An 18,009-nucleotide genomic window follows, 5' to 3' on the forward strand; every position below is an offset into this window, starting at 1 on the left:
TCAGTTCTGTTCAGTTCACTGTAGTTTCCATGGTAACACAAAATTGGGCCCTCTCGCAGCTATCCAATCAGAGTTTGAAGTAGCCGAACCAAGGGTCCAGTAAAAAAATCTGTATTTAGATTATAGAAATCACGAATAAATATTTTGGAACCAAATTTTTGCGAGTTAGGCTTATTCAAACGCGAAGTTTCTCTGCATTCCCAGTTCATCGAACATGGAATAACAAATCATTTTGAGACATATGTGACGCCGCTATTTCAATATTATCATGTTCATTTTTCTTTCGTAAGCTGAATCAGCAGAAAAGTCGCACCTTCATTTGTGCTTATTATTCAAGTCAAGTAAATTTGAACAGATAGTGTGTCACTGCCCAAGCCACTGCCCACACTCGGAGTTGTTTTTACGTAACTGGCATTTGTGTGCATTACTCGTTCATACTTCACATCCATTTGTTTTCCTCTGTGCTGATAAAAAATTTATTCGCGCAAAAAATGAGAACCATCGCAATATTTATCTTTTTACTGGTGACAAGTACTTTAGCTGAAAACAAATACAGTAAAGAAGCTAATGACCCTCAAAGGGTTAAACAGAAAAAAGGCACGAGCATTTGGATGGAAGATAGGGAAGATCTGCCTTTCAGGATGGCAAAGATAAACCAGATATGGAATAAGGCTAAGAAGGTATGTATTTTGTATTAAGAATTGAGGTGGATGTTCAGTGTTATATCTAACAATGTTAATTTGATTTTGCATATTTTGTACATTCACCACACTGTTCATTCGATTATCCCAGCTACTACTGCCACACGCATGTCCCTGACAAAGAGTATCTTTCTGCAGGTCCTCAGTCCTGGTAAGCTGGAGGCGCTGCGGGACGAGCTCGTGCTGCAGGACAAGCAGGAGCTGACGTGGAAGAGACTGAAGAACGAGGGTGGCGACAAAGATGGACTGAAGGAGGCACAGCTGCGCACTAGACTTCTTGGTGAGCTAGGGACATGGAGTGTACATTGTACAGTGTTGGCATTGTGACTTTTGGTCCTGGTCCTACAGACACAGAGAATAGCTTCAAGAAGATTGATATTGTCTCCACCCTGAATTATTTGATAGTACCTACCTACCAAATGCTAGACTGGCAAGGAAAACTGTGGCATGTGCACATCCAAGGTGCGCCCAGTTTGATGGGAATGCATGCCTGGCAAGTAGGAATGTGCGCCTGACACTTGTCTCCATAATTTGCACGTCTTTCCCACTGTCACATCAGTTAACTTTTAAATATTTGATGCTTACCTATTTGAGTAGTTTTCAGAGCCAATAACAAGTTAAGCATTCATTTGAGGATTTGAGAACTACTTTTGGAGACTACATAATGTGTGACTGAGGCATACCTAACTGATGGCAAATACTAGCCAAGAAGAACTGGTGTGACAAATGCAGGTTGACCTAAAGTGACCTGCATCCAACCTACCCCAAATGCACAAATGACATCAAATAAAACTAGTGTGAAACTCAGAAAATCGGGACCCCAAAATACCCTAGAAAGGATTCATCTGCTTCTCTCTAGGAGAATCTAGCAGGTCCTGATTTTCCTGGCAAATAGGTCATTGAGATTGACTTGATCCAGAAAGTCAGCGGTGATATCTAGAATCTAAAAATATGAAAGCATTTGCATTCTCTTGCCACGAGCAATGCGCTTGTTTTATGTCAGCCGCAGTGTGAACGCCGGAGCCCGGCAGTTGCTGGGGTATTCCGCCATCCGCCGTTTGCATGGGGGGGGGGGGCGTTAAACGCCCCCAGCCGATAACTCGAGAACCAATAGGCGCAGCGAAACGCGCGAGGCGCCAAACGAAAGAACGCGACGAGACGCTGCCGATAAGTATTTGAAAGTTGAATTTTGAGATCCAGGTCCGGTCAAGGTCAGGTCAAACTCTTGAAATTGGGCTTTCAGTAGCATGAACTTTCGAACCTCGCACTGGGCGTATCTCTTCATAAAGTCTGTCAAAACTGTCATCTTTCATAGAAGTGCTACACGAATGTCACATCCATCTTGGAGTCAGTCAAGCATAGGTTGGGGTCAAGGTCACATCATTCAGGTAGGCATCCTATATCACCGAAAACCAAAACTGGTATTCACAGCATAGAACACATGTTTTATGGGTACTTTGGCGTAGAACATGATGGTGACATTAATTTTATCATACGAGTTCGTGTTGTGTCGAAAAAAAGATCGTTTTAAAAAATATGTGCATCATGGTCGTGAAGTTCTTACGATACACTGCCAAGATTCAGTTCATGATTTTGGAAAATGTAGAACGATCATCGAAAATCGAATATTGTCATTTGATCGCTCATGGTATTGGCAGTCCAATGGCGCTTACGACATGTCTGTACAGAGCTGTTTTATGATTTTATATGATTTTAAAGATATCACGTTTTGGTCGAATACTCAGAAATCATGACGTGACTTAACGCTTGCGTTTACTATATTTGTTTAATTGGTACCGGTGGTGTGTACTCTGTACTTCCCAGAATTTTCCAGTACCGTCCAATAGGATTGGTGTTCTTATCACGTCATATTTAACCCGGCACCGCCTGGGCTATTTCCGTACCCACGACAGCCTGGGGGGGGGGGGGTCGGATCCGACCCCCCCTGTTATCTCGAGAACCAATGGTCGTATCGAGCCCCGCGAGGCGGCGTTCGAAAGGTCTCTACGAGACACTCTTAAGATTTTAAGATTGAGGTCAACTTTCGGGTCAAGATCAGGTCAAAGGTCAAATTCAGGGGTTTTGCATGATTAGGCTTACGGACAGCGGAATCGATAGCTGCTGCTCGAAACTCACCACAAATGACCTCAAAGACCTAGTGAAGGTACCATGTGCGTATAGGGGTCATACTAAGTACGGGTCAAGGTCAGGTCAGGTCACGAAAGGTCACGGTTTTCACTTTTTGCTACATGGGCGTGCGACACATGTTTTATGGCTTATTTTTCACGCCAAATCCGATGATAATGGTTATATGTGACCCCAAGTCACTGTGCTGGTGATAAGTGTGCATTGAAAGCATAAAAAATCGTTTATACCATACATAACTAAACGAGAGCTGAGAAAAAAAGGTCAATTTTTCAACTTTTTATTTTTGACATAAAAATGCACTTTTCTAGACGAGCTTTGTCCCAGGAATCTAGTGGTGCCATTTGTTTTCACATGCGATGTTCAGAAGTGCCTCTAATTCGCGAAAATGCTTATGACGTCACCATGCCCTATGCATGTTGGAGCTATTTTTTTACAATTTGGGGGTCAAAAATCAAGATAGAAAGTTGAAATTTGGGACATCTAATGTTCTAATAGAGCTCTATAACATATATTCCGGTTTTTTGGAAATTCTCAAAATTTGGGATTTTATTAGCTGTTTTCCAAAAAAATTAGTTTTTTGAATTTTTAGGGGTGAAAAACGCATTTTATGGAAAATCCGAGATAGCCATTTTAAAGAACTCGTTGAGCTGCGTCTTTTCATGTCCTTAATTTGCAATTTGCTTAAAACCTCGATTTTTGGCGAATTTTTAAACATTTACCATTTTTTGACTGAAAACGCCATGTAGTTACATCACAAAAATCGATATATCTCAAAAAATTTTGAAATTTTTTCTTAAAAATTGCACAGGAGACGTCAAATTGATGGGGGAGAAGGTATGCCAAGTTTCAAGTTGATAACGCAGGCGGTTCATGAGTTATTTAAGAAAAACGGAGGGGGGGTCGGATCCGACCCCCCCCCCCCCAGGCGGTCGCGGGTTAAAGCACCTCGCTTCTCACTGCTCGTTTTGGATATATCCAGTCCTGGATTTTGTAGAAAAATACCGGTAACGTTAACAAAACACGGTCGTCTGTTTGAGTCATTTTCACAAAAGTTTATTGACTTTTCGATAATATTTTGGGTGGATATTGGTCAGAAAAGAATGCTCTTTCCGAATATGTAGGTTTCATAGCGATTGGTCAGCGTTTTCAATACGTTTTGATGTTGTAAAGGACATCGTGCTCCGCGCGAATTCAATTTTCAAATTAATTTTTCATTATTAAGGAAATGGTACGGATCATCACTTTTTGTTTCCTTTCCTCTGATTATACGTACATTTGCCTGCAAGATGATACAACACCGATTTCATTCCGTCAAGCCGTTTTCCAGCGGCATCGATTTTCCCGTCACAAAGCACGAAATCGGTCATTTTTTCACAACCGGGGGTATTGCCTTGCACGTGGCGCGTGCTATGCTATGAAACCATATCAATACGCTAGGCCCATCTCTCCTCTATCCAGTGGTGGCAACCCCACCTCGCTACGGCAATCTGTCGCCGAGTTTTGGGCCCGGGAAGTGGGCGCCGCAGGCCGGTTTTCGCCCGATCTTCGATTTGACCGTTTCCCGTGTTAACCCTATGGCGCACGCGAGCGCGTGCCGACGGCGCACCCCTGGCCGATCACACCCAAATTTTAATACAAAGGCCGCCCACGCCCACAGATTCGGCATGCCAAATTTCACGCCGATACGCGGCGCCTTTCAGGCGCACGTGGCGCCTTTCAGGCGCCTGTCGTCGGTGGTCAGTAGCTCCGGAACGCGAGCAGAGATTTTACGTTTACTGGGAATGTGTTTTTAATTATGTCAGCTCATAAGTGTTCATCATGATTCTTTGGTCATTTTTTCCTTTTAACGATACCTCATTTATGCATTTTGACTCAGGCCTAGCATTACCCTGCCATATGGAATGGCCCGATAATAAATGTACAGAGTGGAACGGATTCCTTCTCTTCCATTCTTTGTGTGTTAACCTCACGCTTCACTACCCAGTACCCACTACTTCTCATCTAACCCAACCAATCGCCTCTGTGTGTCCTCAGAAACGCTCAACCGATACGGCCTGGCCCGCTATCACCCTTCTGGACCTGCCCGTGCCGCCGCCGCCGACACACCAACACCCACGCCGAAAGTCACGATGCATCGGTTATTCAAGGACAAGAAACTAAACAGGCTGTGGGAGAAGGCGGAAAAGTCGGGCTTTTCACGTGAGTTATATCCAGGCGAGGCCGCTGTGGTGCACATCTGCAGGAGGCTTCATTTTGGTACGGCTTTTTCTGGTCCGTCTCTAGTTTAAAAGCTGCTGTGCTGCTGAAAAAATATATACTATGACACCTAGTCTTGCTAAATTTCCAGCTTGAATGTAGGACGTGTGAGATATGTCTTCTAGAATGGTGTGGCCGGTCGCTTTGAAATCCGGCTGGCTGCTCTTGTCCGGTCAGATTGTATTTCCTAGGACCGATATTAGATGAATGGACCGACACAACTGTTATGCATCTTACATTTGTGTAAGCTGTGCTGTGTTACCATGTATTATGTGTGTATTAACTGTCTGAGCTACGATGCACCAGATTTAAAACCTCAGCTGTTCTCCACAGAGGAGGAGCTGAAGGCACTACGGCAAGAGTTTCAACACCATCAGGATCGGGTGGACGAGTATCACCTACTGGTGGAGGAACACCATCAGGCGCGCGAACAGCAGGAGGAGATGTCCAACAACATTCACGAGTGAGTCTGTGATGTCATCGGAAGTCGTTTGATGACGTCATTGGAAGCCGTTTGATGACTTCTCGCAGTCAAATTTCTTCGATTGCTGTTCGTTGCTTTTTTAACGAGCGTCCAGCATGCTCACGGTTTCCCCATACAGGAGGTTGTTAGCTGGCTTTTCTTGGTTTCTTTTTGGTGTACTGCTCAGACCTTAAGTGAGTTCGACCAATGAGAAGCCGAGAAACCTGGTAGCCTACTGATGATTAACGACGACTAAACGGCTTCGCCCTGGTTATGTTTCACGGCATGCTGCTACCCATTAGTAGTACTAGCGCCTTGGTTTTCTAGGAAATGTAAGCGAAATGGCAAAGTTGTTTTATGTATCCATTAGAAACCTAAGCGGTAGTACCATATAATGCGGGTAGCGGTGTGCCGTGAAACGGGGTTTTAGATGTTAGGGCGAATGGCTGAGACCGACACATTGTATCCTTATACGACCCTGATAGTCTGCTATTGACAGATTTCTGCTCAATAGATCGAATTATCTGTTAGAGAATCGCATTTCCTGTATGTTTGATGCAGTCTTGCAATGCAATCCAGCCATCCAAGAAGCTTTGCACGAGATGTTTTTTTGGATAGTTTTCTTGTATAGCTTGATTTCATCTGGAGCTTCTGCTTGAAAGGAAATTTGTAGGCTTTACTGTACTGTCAAGTAATTAGGACTGCCTGTATTTCAGTACCCAACGTGTACTTCATGTAACTAACTGTATTTTATTTCGGCAAATTTCGGCCTTTTCATGCGGATAACGAACGATATTATGAAACATACAGGAAATAATATCTAGGACTCTGCCGCGACCTATGTTTTAGGGCCTTGACCGCGACGAAATATGTCTATCTCGAGTTTTCAAAGAATGTCATGCACTCGGCCAAGACCTCGTGCATGAAATTCTTTAAAAACTCTCGATAGTAATATTTCGTTTTCGCGGTATCGTCCAAGAATATATATTCTTTATAAGATAATAAACCCGCTCTGACAGTTACTTCGTTTCCATGACACGTCTAAATCGATGAAGAGAAATTCCACGTGCGTTTTTCTCGGATACTATTCACCTTATGCAAAAAAAAACGAGCGTATGTTTGGTTTTAGCTAGCACCTAATCCTATATTTACATTTTTAAATGCTGCCTAAATGCTAGGATGGAGCAAATCCATTTTGCAAAATCGGCTTAACTTGTGGCATGGGAACATAGCTACTAGCTAGTGATAACTTAGCTGACTCCGATCAGCTAACTAAAATTCAGCATTAATTATGTCTATGACCGTGGTTACATACCTTATACATGGGTCGGTAAGCGCGTATCAGGGCCCAATCTTGCCAATGCCGTAAATAGGATTTGGCAACACTGCCCGGAGTTTACGTCACTGATATCAAATATATCCTTTTCATTTACATCCAGCTAATCTTGTCCAATGATTTTGCGCCAATGATATGAATGTTGCTTGAACGAATGAATAAGTGAATGTGGAATAGTTCTGAATGTTACCAAATGCCGTGAATGCGCGTTCACGGCATTTGGTAAGATTGGACCCAGAAACGGGTTTTCCTATTCGCTCAGCATTTATTTATTTGAGGTCCGTTTGTTATACGTATTTTCTCTGCTCTTGTGTCCCCCGTCTCTTGATAATTGGTTTTCGCTCATCCGAACGAGAGTGGTTAAGATTATAAATGAAGGCAATGAATGACGTTCATACCTCGACATACATCGTCGAGGCATGGATGATATAACACTGGATTGGTGTCTCGTGGAAATTAACATTGGGATCCGCGACATTGGGATCAGGCCTGCCATCTAGCGAGAGAATTATCGTAAGTTAGGAGCAAGCCGAGTGAACGCCATCTCTCAGCATTATGACACACGTGGGTGTGGTGTGTTAGTTGGCTTGAAGTGCATATTCCCACGAGTTGGAGGTAATCTCACTGGACCTGAGACGACAAAAAACGTCTTAAATGCTTGAAAGCCAAAAACGTCAAGCAGCCTTTAGGTAATAACGAAAATAAAATGCGTAAGACGGTGTGTATTGAAACGCCCAGTCCCATCGGCTTGTACGACCTTTTATATGGTCATTTACTCACAATGGTACAGCAGTTTAACAATATGTCACATATTTGGTAGGCTTATTCCTTCTTCTCCGAATTTCGCCCGATTTTCTTCATCTTAGTTAATGTTACGGCACGTGTCACGTGCCAACTTAGGGGTGTCAAAACTGTTCCACATAAAGTAACTCCGCAATGGCTGGGCCAATTACAGTAAAACTTCGTCAATAGTTAGGCACCCAGTGGCCAATGCATTTCCATGTGTCACTATGGGGGTGCTACTGCACGTGCGCACGTGCGGGGTGCCGCTTCCATATCTCAAGAACGGCTGGGCGGATAACACTCAAACTTGGTACACAAATGTCACATCGATGCTCGCACTGCATTGATCAGTGCTTACATTGGTGCAGAGCTGTTAGGAAAACGATGAAATGAGATGCGTGGTGTTTATGCCTTTCTTTTCCAGCAGCTGATTGATTCGCAACAGGAGATCCTTGTTTGCGAAGGCTTCGTCTCCCTTTTCCACCCCTTGTTTAAAATAACATTAACAATGTACGAAGATCACACAAAAAGTTGTTTTAAGCGGCTATCTTGGGCCAGGGCTGCGAAGTTGTAGTCAGAGCCAGCGGTTCTGTTCCGACTCGGAGTCGGTTGATCTTTAAAAGCTGTAGCCCGAGTATGAGTCGAACGTCACTGAAAAGTCATCACTCCACAGACTTACCAGGGCTGCAAAGTCGGAGTCAGAGTCGGAGTCTGTGTGAATTGACAGTTCTGCCCGGAGGAGTCGGAGTCGATATTTGGATACCGGAATCGGAGTTGGAGCCAAAGTTGCTGAAATTTCATCGACTACGCACCCCCGGTTGGGTCCTTTTCATAGAGCGTCTTGAATGACATATTGAGCGGCAATGACGTTAGCAATTCCGTTTAAGTTTTTCATTAGACTTATAGATAGTATTTACGTTCGTTTTGTTCTTTTATCGGACAATTTGTTTGATTTAGGCCAAGTAAATACTCATGTGAAAAATAGCGAAAACGGCACGTGCTGGCGAAGTCTCCAATAACTCCCTGTTTCACGATTTAATGAGGAAATAACATGGAACTGCTTATCTTATTACTGACCCTGCACATAAATCTACTAATTTCTTTGCTTTTACTGACATATAAAGACATAACCTTTTGAAAAATTGCACAACAAGCCTGTTACTACACCACACTCCCGTGTGTCACAATGCTAATCAGCGGCGTTCACTCGGCTTGCTCCTAACTTACGACAATTCTCCCGCTAGATGGCAGGCCTGAGCTCAATGTCGCCAAAAACTGCGAAGACACCAATCCATTATTATCTCATCCATGGTCGAGGTATGACGTCACTCATTGACGTCACATCGTGACGATGACCTCACGCTCTGACCTGACCTGGTTATGTTTCAGATCGGATGTCAAACCGTCGCAAAACCTAAAGAGGAACAAGTCACACGCAGACTACAAATCACGGATAAAGTGAGTAATTGGCTGCGGTTATGGAACGGGATTGGCCGAACAACGTAGAATCTTCGTCGTCCGAGAGACGCCGAACGTGGGATATGGCTCAGTGGTAGAAGTTTTCTTACCGAGAGAAAAGAAATGGAGAAATCGCTACATCGTTGCAACACTCGGATCAATCGTTACAGTCTTTTTTAAAATCGCTTGAGACTCTCACTGACCTATTTGAAAAAAGATGCCAAAAACTCAGGTGCTTCATACCTCAAGGCACTTCAAAAATAAAGCACCAGGTGGTGGACATTGTCTATGTAACAATCTGAAGGGGCACAGCTGATTTTTGCCATTTAAGCTTGGTTTTTCCCTATGTATGTACAAAGATTCGAGCGTTCTAAGGTCCATAGCTGTAGGCGGTCTTCCTAGTATCTGAAAATCCGAAATTGAAAAGCGGGTGTCACACTCATCTGAATGATCTCTAACAGATGACTGGGGAGGAGATGTTAGCATTTTACCCGTTCTCTCAGAGATTCCTAAATGCTGGCTTACTCTGGTGTTAAGGCGTGCACTGGTAGAACCAATGTACGACCCCCCGCACGAGGGGCAACAGAATTTGTATACCACGCCAGAGCAGCACATTTTTGGAACTCTATCTTTGTATTTGAAAAAAGAGCCTATCGTCAACCGGTTCCTCAGAACGATACGAAATTGAGCATAGGGGTAGTAGGTAGTCAGTATATCGGTAATAGCATGTTTTAAAGCTTGAGACTGTTCTCCAAGGTACGGGAAAGTCACGTATTTGCTGAGCTTGGGCACATCAAAAGATACTGGTACCCGATCGTATTGTTTGTTGAGGAATTTCCTCACTTCAAAATGGATAAGAGGAGAAGGAAAACCATTATTTTTGAAGAAAGATCTCAGGAAGTTAAGCTCACAATCAAAAAGTTGATAACTGGAGCATAGCTTGTAAGCTCTGTGGATGGCCGATTGTAATACTGCCGCCTTGATCGCCTTGGGAATAAAGCTAAAAAAGCTCAAACCTAGTCCAGTGAAAGACGGTTTCCTGAAAACAGAGGTGACGAATCTGTCCCCAGACCTCCTGACTAGAGTTGCAAAGTTTTCCCAATGGGCTGCTACCGGCACCGCCCCGCCCCACAAACATTTTCTGGGATACCGGCATGCTACCACGCCCCAAGCAAAAAAAACCGCCAAATTACCGGCATACTAAAAAACCTGCATTCTTGATTCTGGCTTACCCCTACATGAGATGCCACATTTTGGCAATTTCAGTAACCGCCCCACCCAACAGCCACCCATTGTCCAACTTATTACAATTCAATAGCCTCTTTTAGTGTCCAAAGCTTGAATCATATGCTGATAATTTTTTTGTGCAAAATCAAAAATACCGGCATGCTACCGGCAAGACATGCCAGATACCACGAAAAAACCTGCGGTAGTGAAAAATTACCGGCATGCCGGTAGTGCGGTAGGGAAATTTTGCAACTCTACTCCTGACGTTTAGATCCAAGAATGGAAGCGTACCGTCTGTCTCTACTTCCCTAGTGAACTTAATCCTTGGGTGACGGCCGTTTTCTCTCCTCTCTCTCTCTCTCTCTCTCTCTCTCTCTCTCTCTCTCTCTCTCCTCTCTCTCTCTCTCTCTCTCTCTCTCTCTCTCTCTCTCTCTCTCTCTCTCTCTCTCTCTCACTCACTCACTCACTCACTCACTCACTCACTCACTCACTCACTCACTCACTCACTCACTCACTCACTCACTCACTCACTCACTCACTCACTCACTCACTCACTCACTCACTCACTCACTCACTCACTCACTCACTCACTCACTCACTCACTCACTCACTCACTCACTCTCTCACTCTCTCTCTCTCTCTCTCTCTCTCTCTCTCTCTCGCTCGAGATTCTCACCCAGCCACCCTTCTCACCTCTCCCCCGCAGTGATCTCCATGAAGAACTTAGCCGTGGCTACGACCGGCTTCACGTGGCAAGTATCAGTGGACCCGATGGCAGAGACTTTATGGAGCCCAAGGTGGATGGACTGTGGCAGATGGCCAGAAAAGGAGACTTCACAGCCGAGGAGCTCGAGTCGTTATGGGTGAGTCATTGTCTTTTTACTTGTGTGTGCAGTGGAATCCGCTTAATGAATACAGCGTGGTGACACGACGTTTTGGATTTAGTCAGCGTTGTCTTTATTGACCGAAGTCTGCTGTTATGCTTCTATGAAGAAATACATGAGCGGCGCCTGCTGAAGTGGCCACAATAAGCTAGGTATTGGATTAATCATCCGATAACTTATGAAGCGGATTATACTGTATTTGTTTTTGTGTCTGGCTTAGTACTTGTCTCACTGAATGATTTATTAATCAGTGTGTTAATTGTCAGTCAATTTTCGTCTGCTTGTTGTCTGTGTCTGATTCTGTACCCTGCTTCGCTGTCTTATCTTACGGTATGTCTGTCTTTCTATGAGTAGTGACCGAGGAGGCAGGGATACATGAGCAGACTAGATCCGTATTAGGTACAAACGAATCACAATCATTGCTGAGCGAATAGGAAAATCCGTTCCTGATGCGCATTTAGTTGATTATGTATGGTGATCTCGTGTCTCTTGTTTGATCAATGATCGTGTTACCGAAATTATTGATAACGTGAGTCGCTGACGTTAATGTATCCCTCCTCCCCCCCCCCACACTCAGACGGAGCTGAAACATTACGAGCAGCGACTGCAGAAACTCCGTCACGTTCAGATGGACATGCTGTCCAAAGATGGACGTCATCGGCACACCGACGACGACGATTTACCGGATAAAACTGGTATGTACCGGATGGAACTGGTGCCGACTGGTGGGGGCCGCTCCGGGCCGGATTATAGTCCGATTTTTAACTATGTCTAGTCGTTGAAAGCGTTCATAGGCGGTCCCAGGGGGGGGGGGCCACGGGGGCCATGGCCCCCCCTTTGGTGCTGAAAGGTGGGGCCATACTATCTTTTGGCCCCACCTTTCAGATCGAACAAAAGTCCTAGAAAAGCTTTTTGCATGTTTCATTTTCTTTCTTGCGCCATCAAAGGACGTAAATTTCACTCATGAGTGGGCTCAGTTTCGCATTCTGTCAATTTGGCGGTCAGCGTCGCTGGCACCGGTTCACGAGTATGGCAGGATCTTATATGGAATATCAGCGTGGGTTTACTTGAGGCTCTCGTAGGCCCAGCAATGGCTGGCATGAGACCCTCTTCCCAGTGGCGGGTGGGCCCTGCCAAATGAGCGCGGCTCTACGACACTAAAGTAAGACCGCATGGGTTGGTGCTGTGCACCTCAGAAGCCCGGTGGTCAGAAGCCCTGAGGGTCTCACACTGGTCTCTAGTGGCCTTATTGCTATCTCTGGTGTCCCAAGACGAACATTTAGGTGCCAATGAGGGCCCCGCATTGGCTGCTGAAGACCCGATGCTGGCCTCTAAGGGCCTGCATTGGCCTCTGAGGAGGGCTCATCTTGGACTTTGAGGGCACTCTGCTGGCCTCTGGGTTCCAACGACGGCTCATTCCGATCTTTTAGGGCCCCACGCTGACCTCTGAGGGCCCCATGTTGGCCTGTAATGAGTAGGACCCACATAAGCCTCTGAGAGCCCAACTCGGTCTCTGATGGTCTCAAACTACTGGCCTTTGCAGTTTGCAGGCCCTGTACTGGTCTCTGAGGGCCCTAAACTGGCCTCTAAGTGAAAACATACATGGGTGGGCTTCTGAAGATCACAGGGCTCACGCAGACTCCTGCACAGCCGTACGTTGGTCCTGATCGAGATTACTTTACGTCCTGATGGTCCCGCGCAGATTCCTTCATATTTCGACGTCGGGACCCCATGAGCCAGTGTGGGTCCTGAGGCTGGCAGAGACTGATGAAGTCCTTAGGGCTCAGTGCCAGTCTTTTTAGCACTAGGACTATAAGGCAGATTGAGTGAGCCCCAATAGAGCCGTTGCGAGGCCCCGCACGAGTCGCGCGCGGCCCTCAGATGCCAATTTTGAAAACCAGGAACCTGTGGGGCCGGGGGTCTCCAGAGGTCGGTGTGCCTATTCTCTCCCGCCGCCAAACAACTATATGGGTAAATGTCATAGTCTGAAAATGCTCTCTGGGTTTCACATGCTTGTTCAAAGCAAGAGGTATCTGTACTTTTCCGAATTGTTTTATTGTGGTAAGGTCATGAATCCGCGTGCCTGACCTTCCAGTACATATATGCTACACCGCTCCGTCGCCATGGTGCAGTGGCCCGACCGGTGGAAACACCGTGGGACGGGAATTGGAACTGGTGCTTTCGCCTTAAATTGAGCTTTAAGATTTCACGCAAGAATGAGGTGGATGAAGCATAAGTAATGCCAACTGCGCGGCGCCTCGTGGACGTAAAAAAAAAATAGCCGATCACCCCCCCCCCTCCGGTGACTGAGTCTGACAAATGTTATGTCCCGCGAGTGTGACTTTGGCCCCCCCCTTTTGCTAGCGGCTGCGACCGCCAGTGAAAGCGTTCTAATGAAAAGCCCACGTGAAACCTTCATACCTTGAACACCGGCTAGCGGAAAATTTCATTTTAATCTTGATATTTATTTTGACTCTATTCATTGCAATGGCCCGACTCGTGCGGTACTGATTTATGCACTTGCAGTGATGAGACAGGCTAAAAAATCGGACTATATTGATGTATCAGTTATCACAAAGTGTGCGTAATTGTACCATCATAAGTTGATCTGTTCAGTTCAGTGGGCAATGTCAATATTGATAGTAGAGATCAGGGTCTGATTCTGGGAGCGAAGACATTTCTTTATTATTTCTCGTCTCTAATGTTTTGTTTTGAGACTCGGACCTTTGTTCTTGAATCTTGATCATGTTTATTATACCTATCATTAACTTTATTTCTTACATAAGTCCCATTGTCCAAGCAGGTTTAGCTAATGTCCAGTCAGTACTTATTATTACATGGCTCCTGTGTTAATTTGGCATGAGATATTTTTTACTATTGCCCGGCATCAGATTACTGACCTTTCTGAAGGTGAGAAGCGGTTGCCATGTCAACGGTCAATAGTAAGTTGCTCGCGCAGTGGTGTTTGAACAAAAATTCAAATGTCGTAATTTTATCGTCGTTTTCTCAGACTGTTCAGTTTGATTTCGTGATTTCGTGAGGAAGGACGTGAGCAGTTTGATTTCGTGTGCAAGGACGCCGGACTGAGCACCACTTACACCAACCACTGCATCCGGGCTACAGCCATAACCAGCCTGGACCACGCTGGGTTCGAGGGTCGACACAAACAGCAAATCAGCGGCCACAAGTCCTTGTCGTCTCTCCAACACTACGCCAAGATGGTCTCGGACGATCAACTGAGGAGTATGAGCAGAACGCTCAGCCTCGTGGGAGATGCAACGACATCCACAGTATCTACATCAGTGGAGCCTCAGACCGGCGGCGGCCAGCTCTTCACAGGCTGCATCTTCAACTTTAACATGTAAAGCAACTAAGTGTGTGCCGTAGACATGTGACGTGGCTATGATTGTATATCCAATACATTCAATTGTACCATGATTTTTGTGTTTGGATATTTTTTATTACGGGATGAATGAATACTAAGTAAAGATGCCGAGAGTTGGCCATGTAATAAAACGAATACTGCATGGGTGAGCGGGCAATAGCAAAAGTATTGCCCTCTGTAACGTCACTGTCGCCCTCGGGTGAAGACCTCCACAAGTGCTATTGCCCTCGGCTTCGCCTCGGGCAATAGCACTTGTTTCGGTCTTCACCCTCGGGCGACAGTGACGTCACATCGGGCAATATTTTTTGCTATTGCCCGCTCGCCCATGCAGTATTCGTATACTTTGCGTTTGACATTTGCTTACGGGTTTATTATTTGAGTTACTTACGTTCGAATCGTGTGCAGTGTTTTCAGCACCTATCAGATTATGATAGCGTATGTTATTTACAATGGCCACTAATGGTGGGATCGACGCTTTATGGTGCTAACAGTCATTTCGAGATAAGATATCTTCCCTGCATAAATCTTAGTGAATGATCTAATGTTAGGGACACGGGATCCACGTGAGCTCTAGAGGTAACGATCTGTTATTTTGAAGGTGGTTTGTGGTTTTGTTCTGCCTCGACAGTGAAACTGACGCGGAGTGTGCCTCTTGTGACGCCATTGGTGGAAAAGTCCCATGTGACCTTGTTCCCACAGTAAGCTACGTATCTTTTAAAAATCAACCCGGTTGAAATGTTCCTCTATTCACGCTGTTTCTAACAAACGATCTGTACAGTCCACAGCAGAAGTAATGTGTGGTTTCAGTCATGGGTATGTTCTGCTTCTGAAGCCTAGGAACGATCAGCCAGACTGCAACGAGACTTTAAATGTAGCTTACATGTAGCTTCAACCTTGCAGCTACAACTTTATCTATTGACGTCTTCTTTTCAATCAGTCCGCATTTAAAAATCGTCGGTCAAAGCCATCCGTTGAGATTGGTAAAACCACACATTACTTTAGCGGTGGGCTATACCTTTTTTGAAGCGGTTCCAAACAGTTGAGCAATTCGTCGTTTGACGTGTTTGTATCTATTTTTGCCGCCAGAGGGACGTAAGGTATTTGATCGGAAGATCAAGGATCAGGAGAGGCACGTGGAAAAGCTACAGGTGATGCTGGAGGATAAGATACTCAGCCGTCACACTGAGCTATGATGACGTCATTGAGGGACTCGATCCGTGGCGTCAGTGTGATGATGACGTCATTGGTGGCCGTGGTGATGGGGCATTGGGTGCATTGAATTGTGATGTGGTTAGTGCCGAATTATGACGTCATAAGATGATCGGTGTCTGGGCTATGAATCTCTCACACTAGTGAATAGGACGACCACAGAACGGGAACCCAAACATGGTTACCGTGACGTCACTATGAAGTATGAACTATGATGTCATTCAGAGTCACCTGTTGGGTAAACGATGCATACAACGGCGGAAATGGTTTACTTTTAGTCATACTGAATAGTGAACACAGAAGTGAACTTTAATTGGTGTCGCGCTTTTGTAATTGACGTTTTTTACTCATATGTCCTCTTTCTTGTATTATCTCAACCACCATTTTTCTTTTTCGGGTAGGTTCTACTATTTAAATCAATAGGGATAAGGTGTCCTTTTGTCATTGCTTCTTTCTGATAGTTTACGTATGTTGTATTTCATAGGCATTACAGCGAAGTGATGTCAGACCAAACAGTTCGTATGTGGATAGAATGTCCATTGTCATGTTGTTTGGATTCAGACATGGATACGAATCCGGGACCAGATCCGGATGCCGTTATATACGTTTCCGAAGTCCGAACGTATGTCAAGTTGAGGTGACGTAAATAAGGTCATCTCGCCCCCAGTGGTACTTTTTGTCTGAACTAGGAGATAGACCGAAGACTGGTGTTTCATCAGACCTCCCCCCCCCCCCCCCCCCTCCGCCACCTGACCCAAGTGTTATAGATGCGTTTTTGTGAGAGGCTATCGCAATGTTGTCACGTTTACGAGTGTTGTCCAAGCTGCACGTGCAGCTATCAAATCCGTCCAATTTGATCTGATACGGTGTGTTATACTATCGTTCGCAACGCTGAAGCAGTCTTTTGGCGTATGCATGGCGGCAGCGGCATAGGTACCTTATGACTGTCGCTTGTGGCTCGAATCTATCTTTGGTCCGAAAATATAGCTTAGGTAAGAACGTTCTACTGTTTTTTCGGGTTTATCACGCCTATACATATATTTTTTCGTGGGCCGGTGAACGCATTATGCGCGTAAGGCAGGGATGTTACACATTGCAATACTGAATAGCTCCGGACGATTTGTGTTCAGCATTCTAGCTCAACATTATAACGGTGATTATGTGCATACTCGTAATTATACCAGTGCTGATATGCCTAACACATGCGTCAAACTCGTCACGAAACACGGTGGCCCGCGAGATCGTTTATTAGACAGCAGAATGAATGCATAAATGCTCAACACCTTGAGGACCCCTTACTTCCATCGTGCCAACCCGATTCCGCTTATTCACCACCTACAACTCAAATTAATGCCGATAGCAAGGTACTAATTCATATTCAATTATGTCTCGTTAATATAGAGATAAGCATTCATTTAGTCCCTTTGTCAATCGCACGTCTGATTTTATGCCAATTGTACGCCTGAATCCGTTACACCGGGAACATAGCTCAAAATAAACTATCTTTTCATGCCGTATAGATTATGGCATTGTGCCTGCTTCACATAGTCGCGATATGCGCGCTCACATTGTCTCACCGTCTCATCCCTTGTCTCACCTTCTTAACGCCTACAGTTTGCAGCTCCATTTACAGGAACGGTAACAAGTACATAGGTGTAGCAGCACTCCACCCTTTCATACCGTTCAGTCTGTCGCGAAATAAGTCTTTTTTGTCGCCATTGCCCACTCCGTCGCCACCCCACGATCCTTTTTCTCCTATAATTTCCGACGATAACCTCTTCATCTTTCTCTCGCCATGGCTCATGCGACGTACCGGCCTTCCCCGAATCCCGATCTCCCCTTTCGCTTTTTCCACCACTCGCTCGTACGTTTTGCATCACTATCGTCACAACATTTTGCCGCAGGCGTCTTCGCATTATTCCGACGGTATCCTGGATGATACATGCTCCTTGTTTCTTCCTTCGAACGCACTTTGACTGGTTAACGTTTTCCCTTCTGTCCTTACGTGAAACAAGCAAACAGCTCCTTCTCTTCAGTACTTCATAGCGAGGAACGAATCGACAACCTCTTCCTCTCTTCCTCTTCATCCTAGCGCGTCTTGGTCGGCAGCGTCGCTCACAATCCTTGCGCGTCTCGAAGTTGTTGGCGTTGCCACACAT

The 18,009-nt window shown here is 45.2% G+C and overlaps 1 protein-coding gene across 1 annotated transcript; it reads left to right on the forward strand.

Moving 5' to 3' along the window:
• The first annotated feature begins 22 nt into the window (after positions 1-22).
• On the forward strand, positions 23-16,852 carry LOC122371967 (alpha-2-macroglobulin receptor-associated protein-like). The gene is made up of 8 exons (XM_043348771.1): positions 23-680; positions 840-981; positions 4,884-5,048; positions 5,439-5,568; positions 9,077-9,145; positions 11,079-11,235; positions 11,834-11,951; positions 15,728-16,852. The coding sequence occupies exons 1-8, from the start codon at positions 492-494 to the stop codon at positions 15,832-15,834; spliced, it is 1,077 nt and encodes a 358-aa protein (XP_043204706.1). The 5' UTR covers positions 23-491; the 3' UTR covers positions 15,835-16,852.
• The last annotated feature ends 1,157 nt before the right edge of the window (positions 16,853-18,009 follow it).

Source organism: Amphibalanus amphitrite, unplaced genomic scaffold (genome assembly GCF_019059575.1).
Source record: "Amphibalanus amphitrite isolate SeventyFive unplaced genomic scaffold, NRLGWU_Aamphi_draft 001301F_arrow, whole genome shotgun sequence".
In the NCBI taxonomy this organism is placed as follows: Eukaryota; Metazoa; Arthropoda; class Thecostraca; order Balanomorpha; family Balanidae; genus Amphibalanus; species Amphibalanus amphitrite.

Coding starts and splice junctions, on each gene's coding strand:
- LOC122371967 (XM_043348771.1), top strand. CDS start 492: ATGAGAACCATCGCAATATTTATCTTTTTACTGGTGACAAGTACTTTA. Junction 681..839: donor TATGGAATAAGGCTAAGAAG/GTATGTATTTTG, acceptor ATCTTTCTGCAG/GTCCTCAGTCCTGGTAAGCT. Junction 11,952..15,727: donor CGATTTACCGGATAAAACTG/GTATGTACCGGA, acceptor TTTTGCCGCCAG/AGGGACGTAAGGTATTTGAT.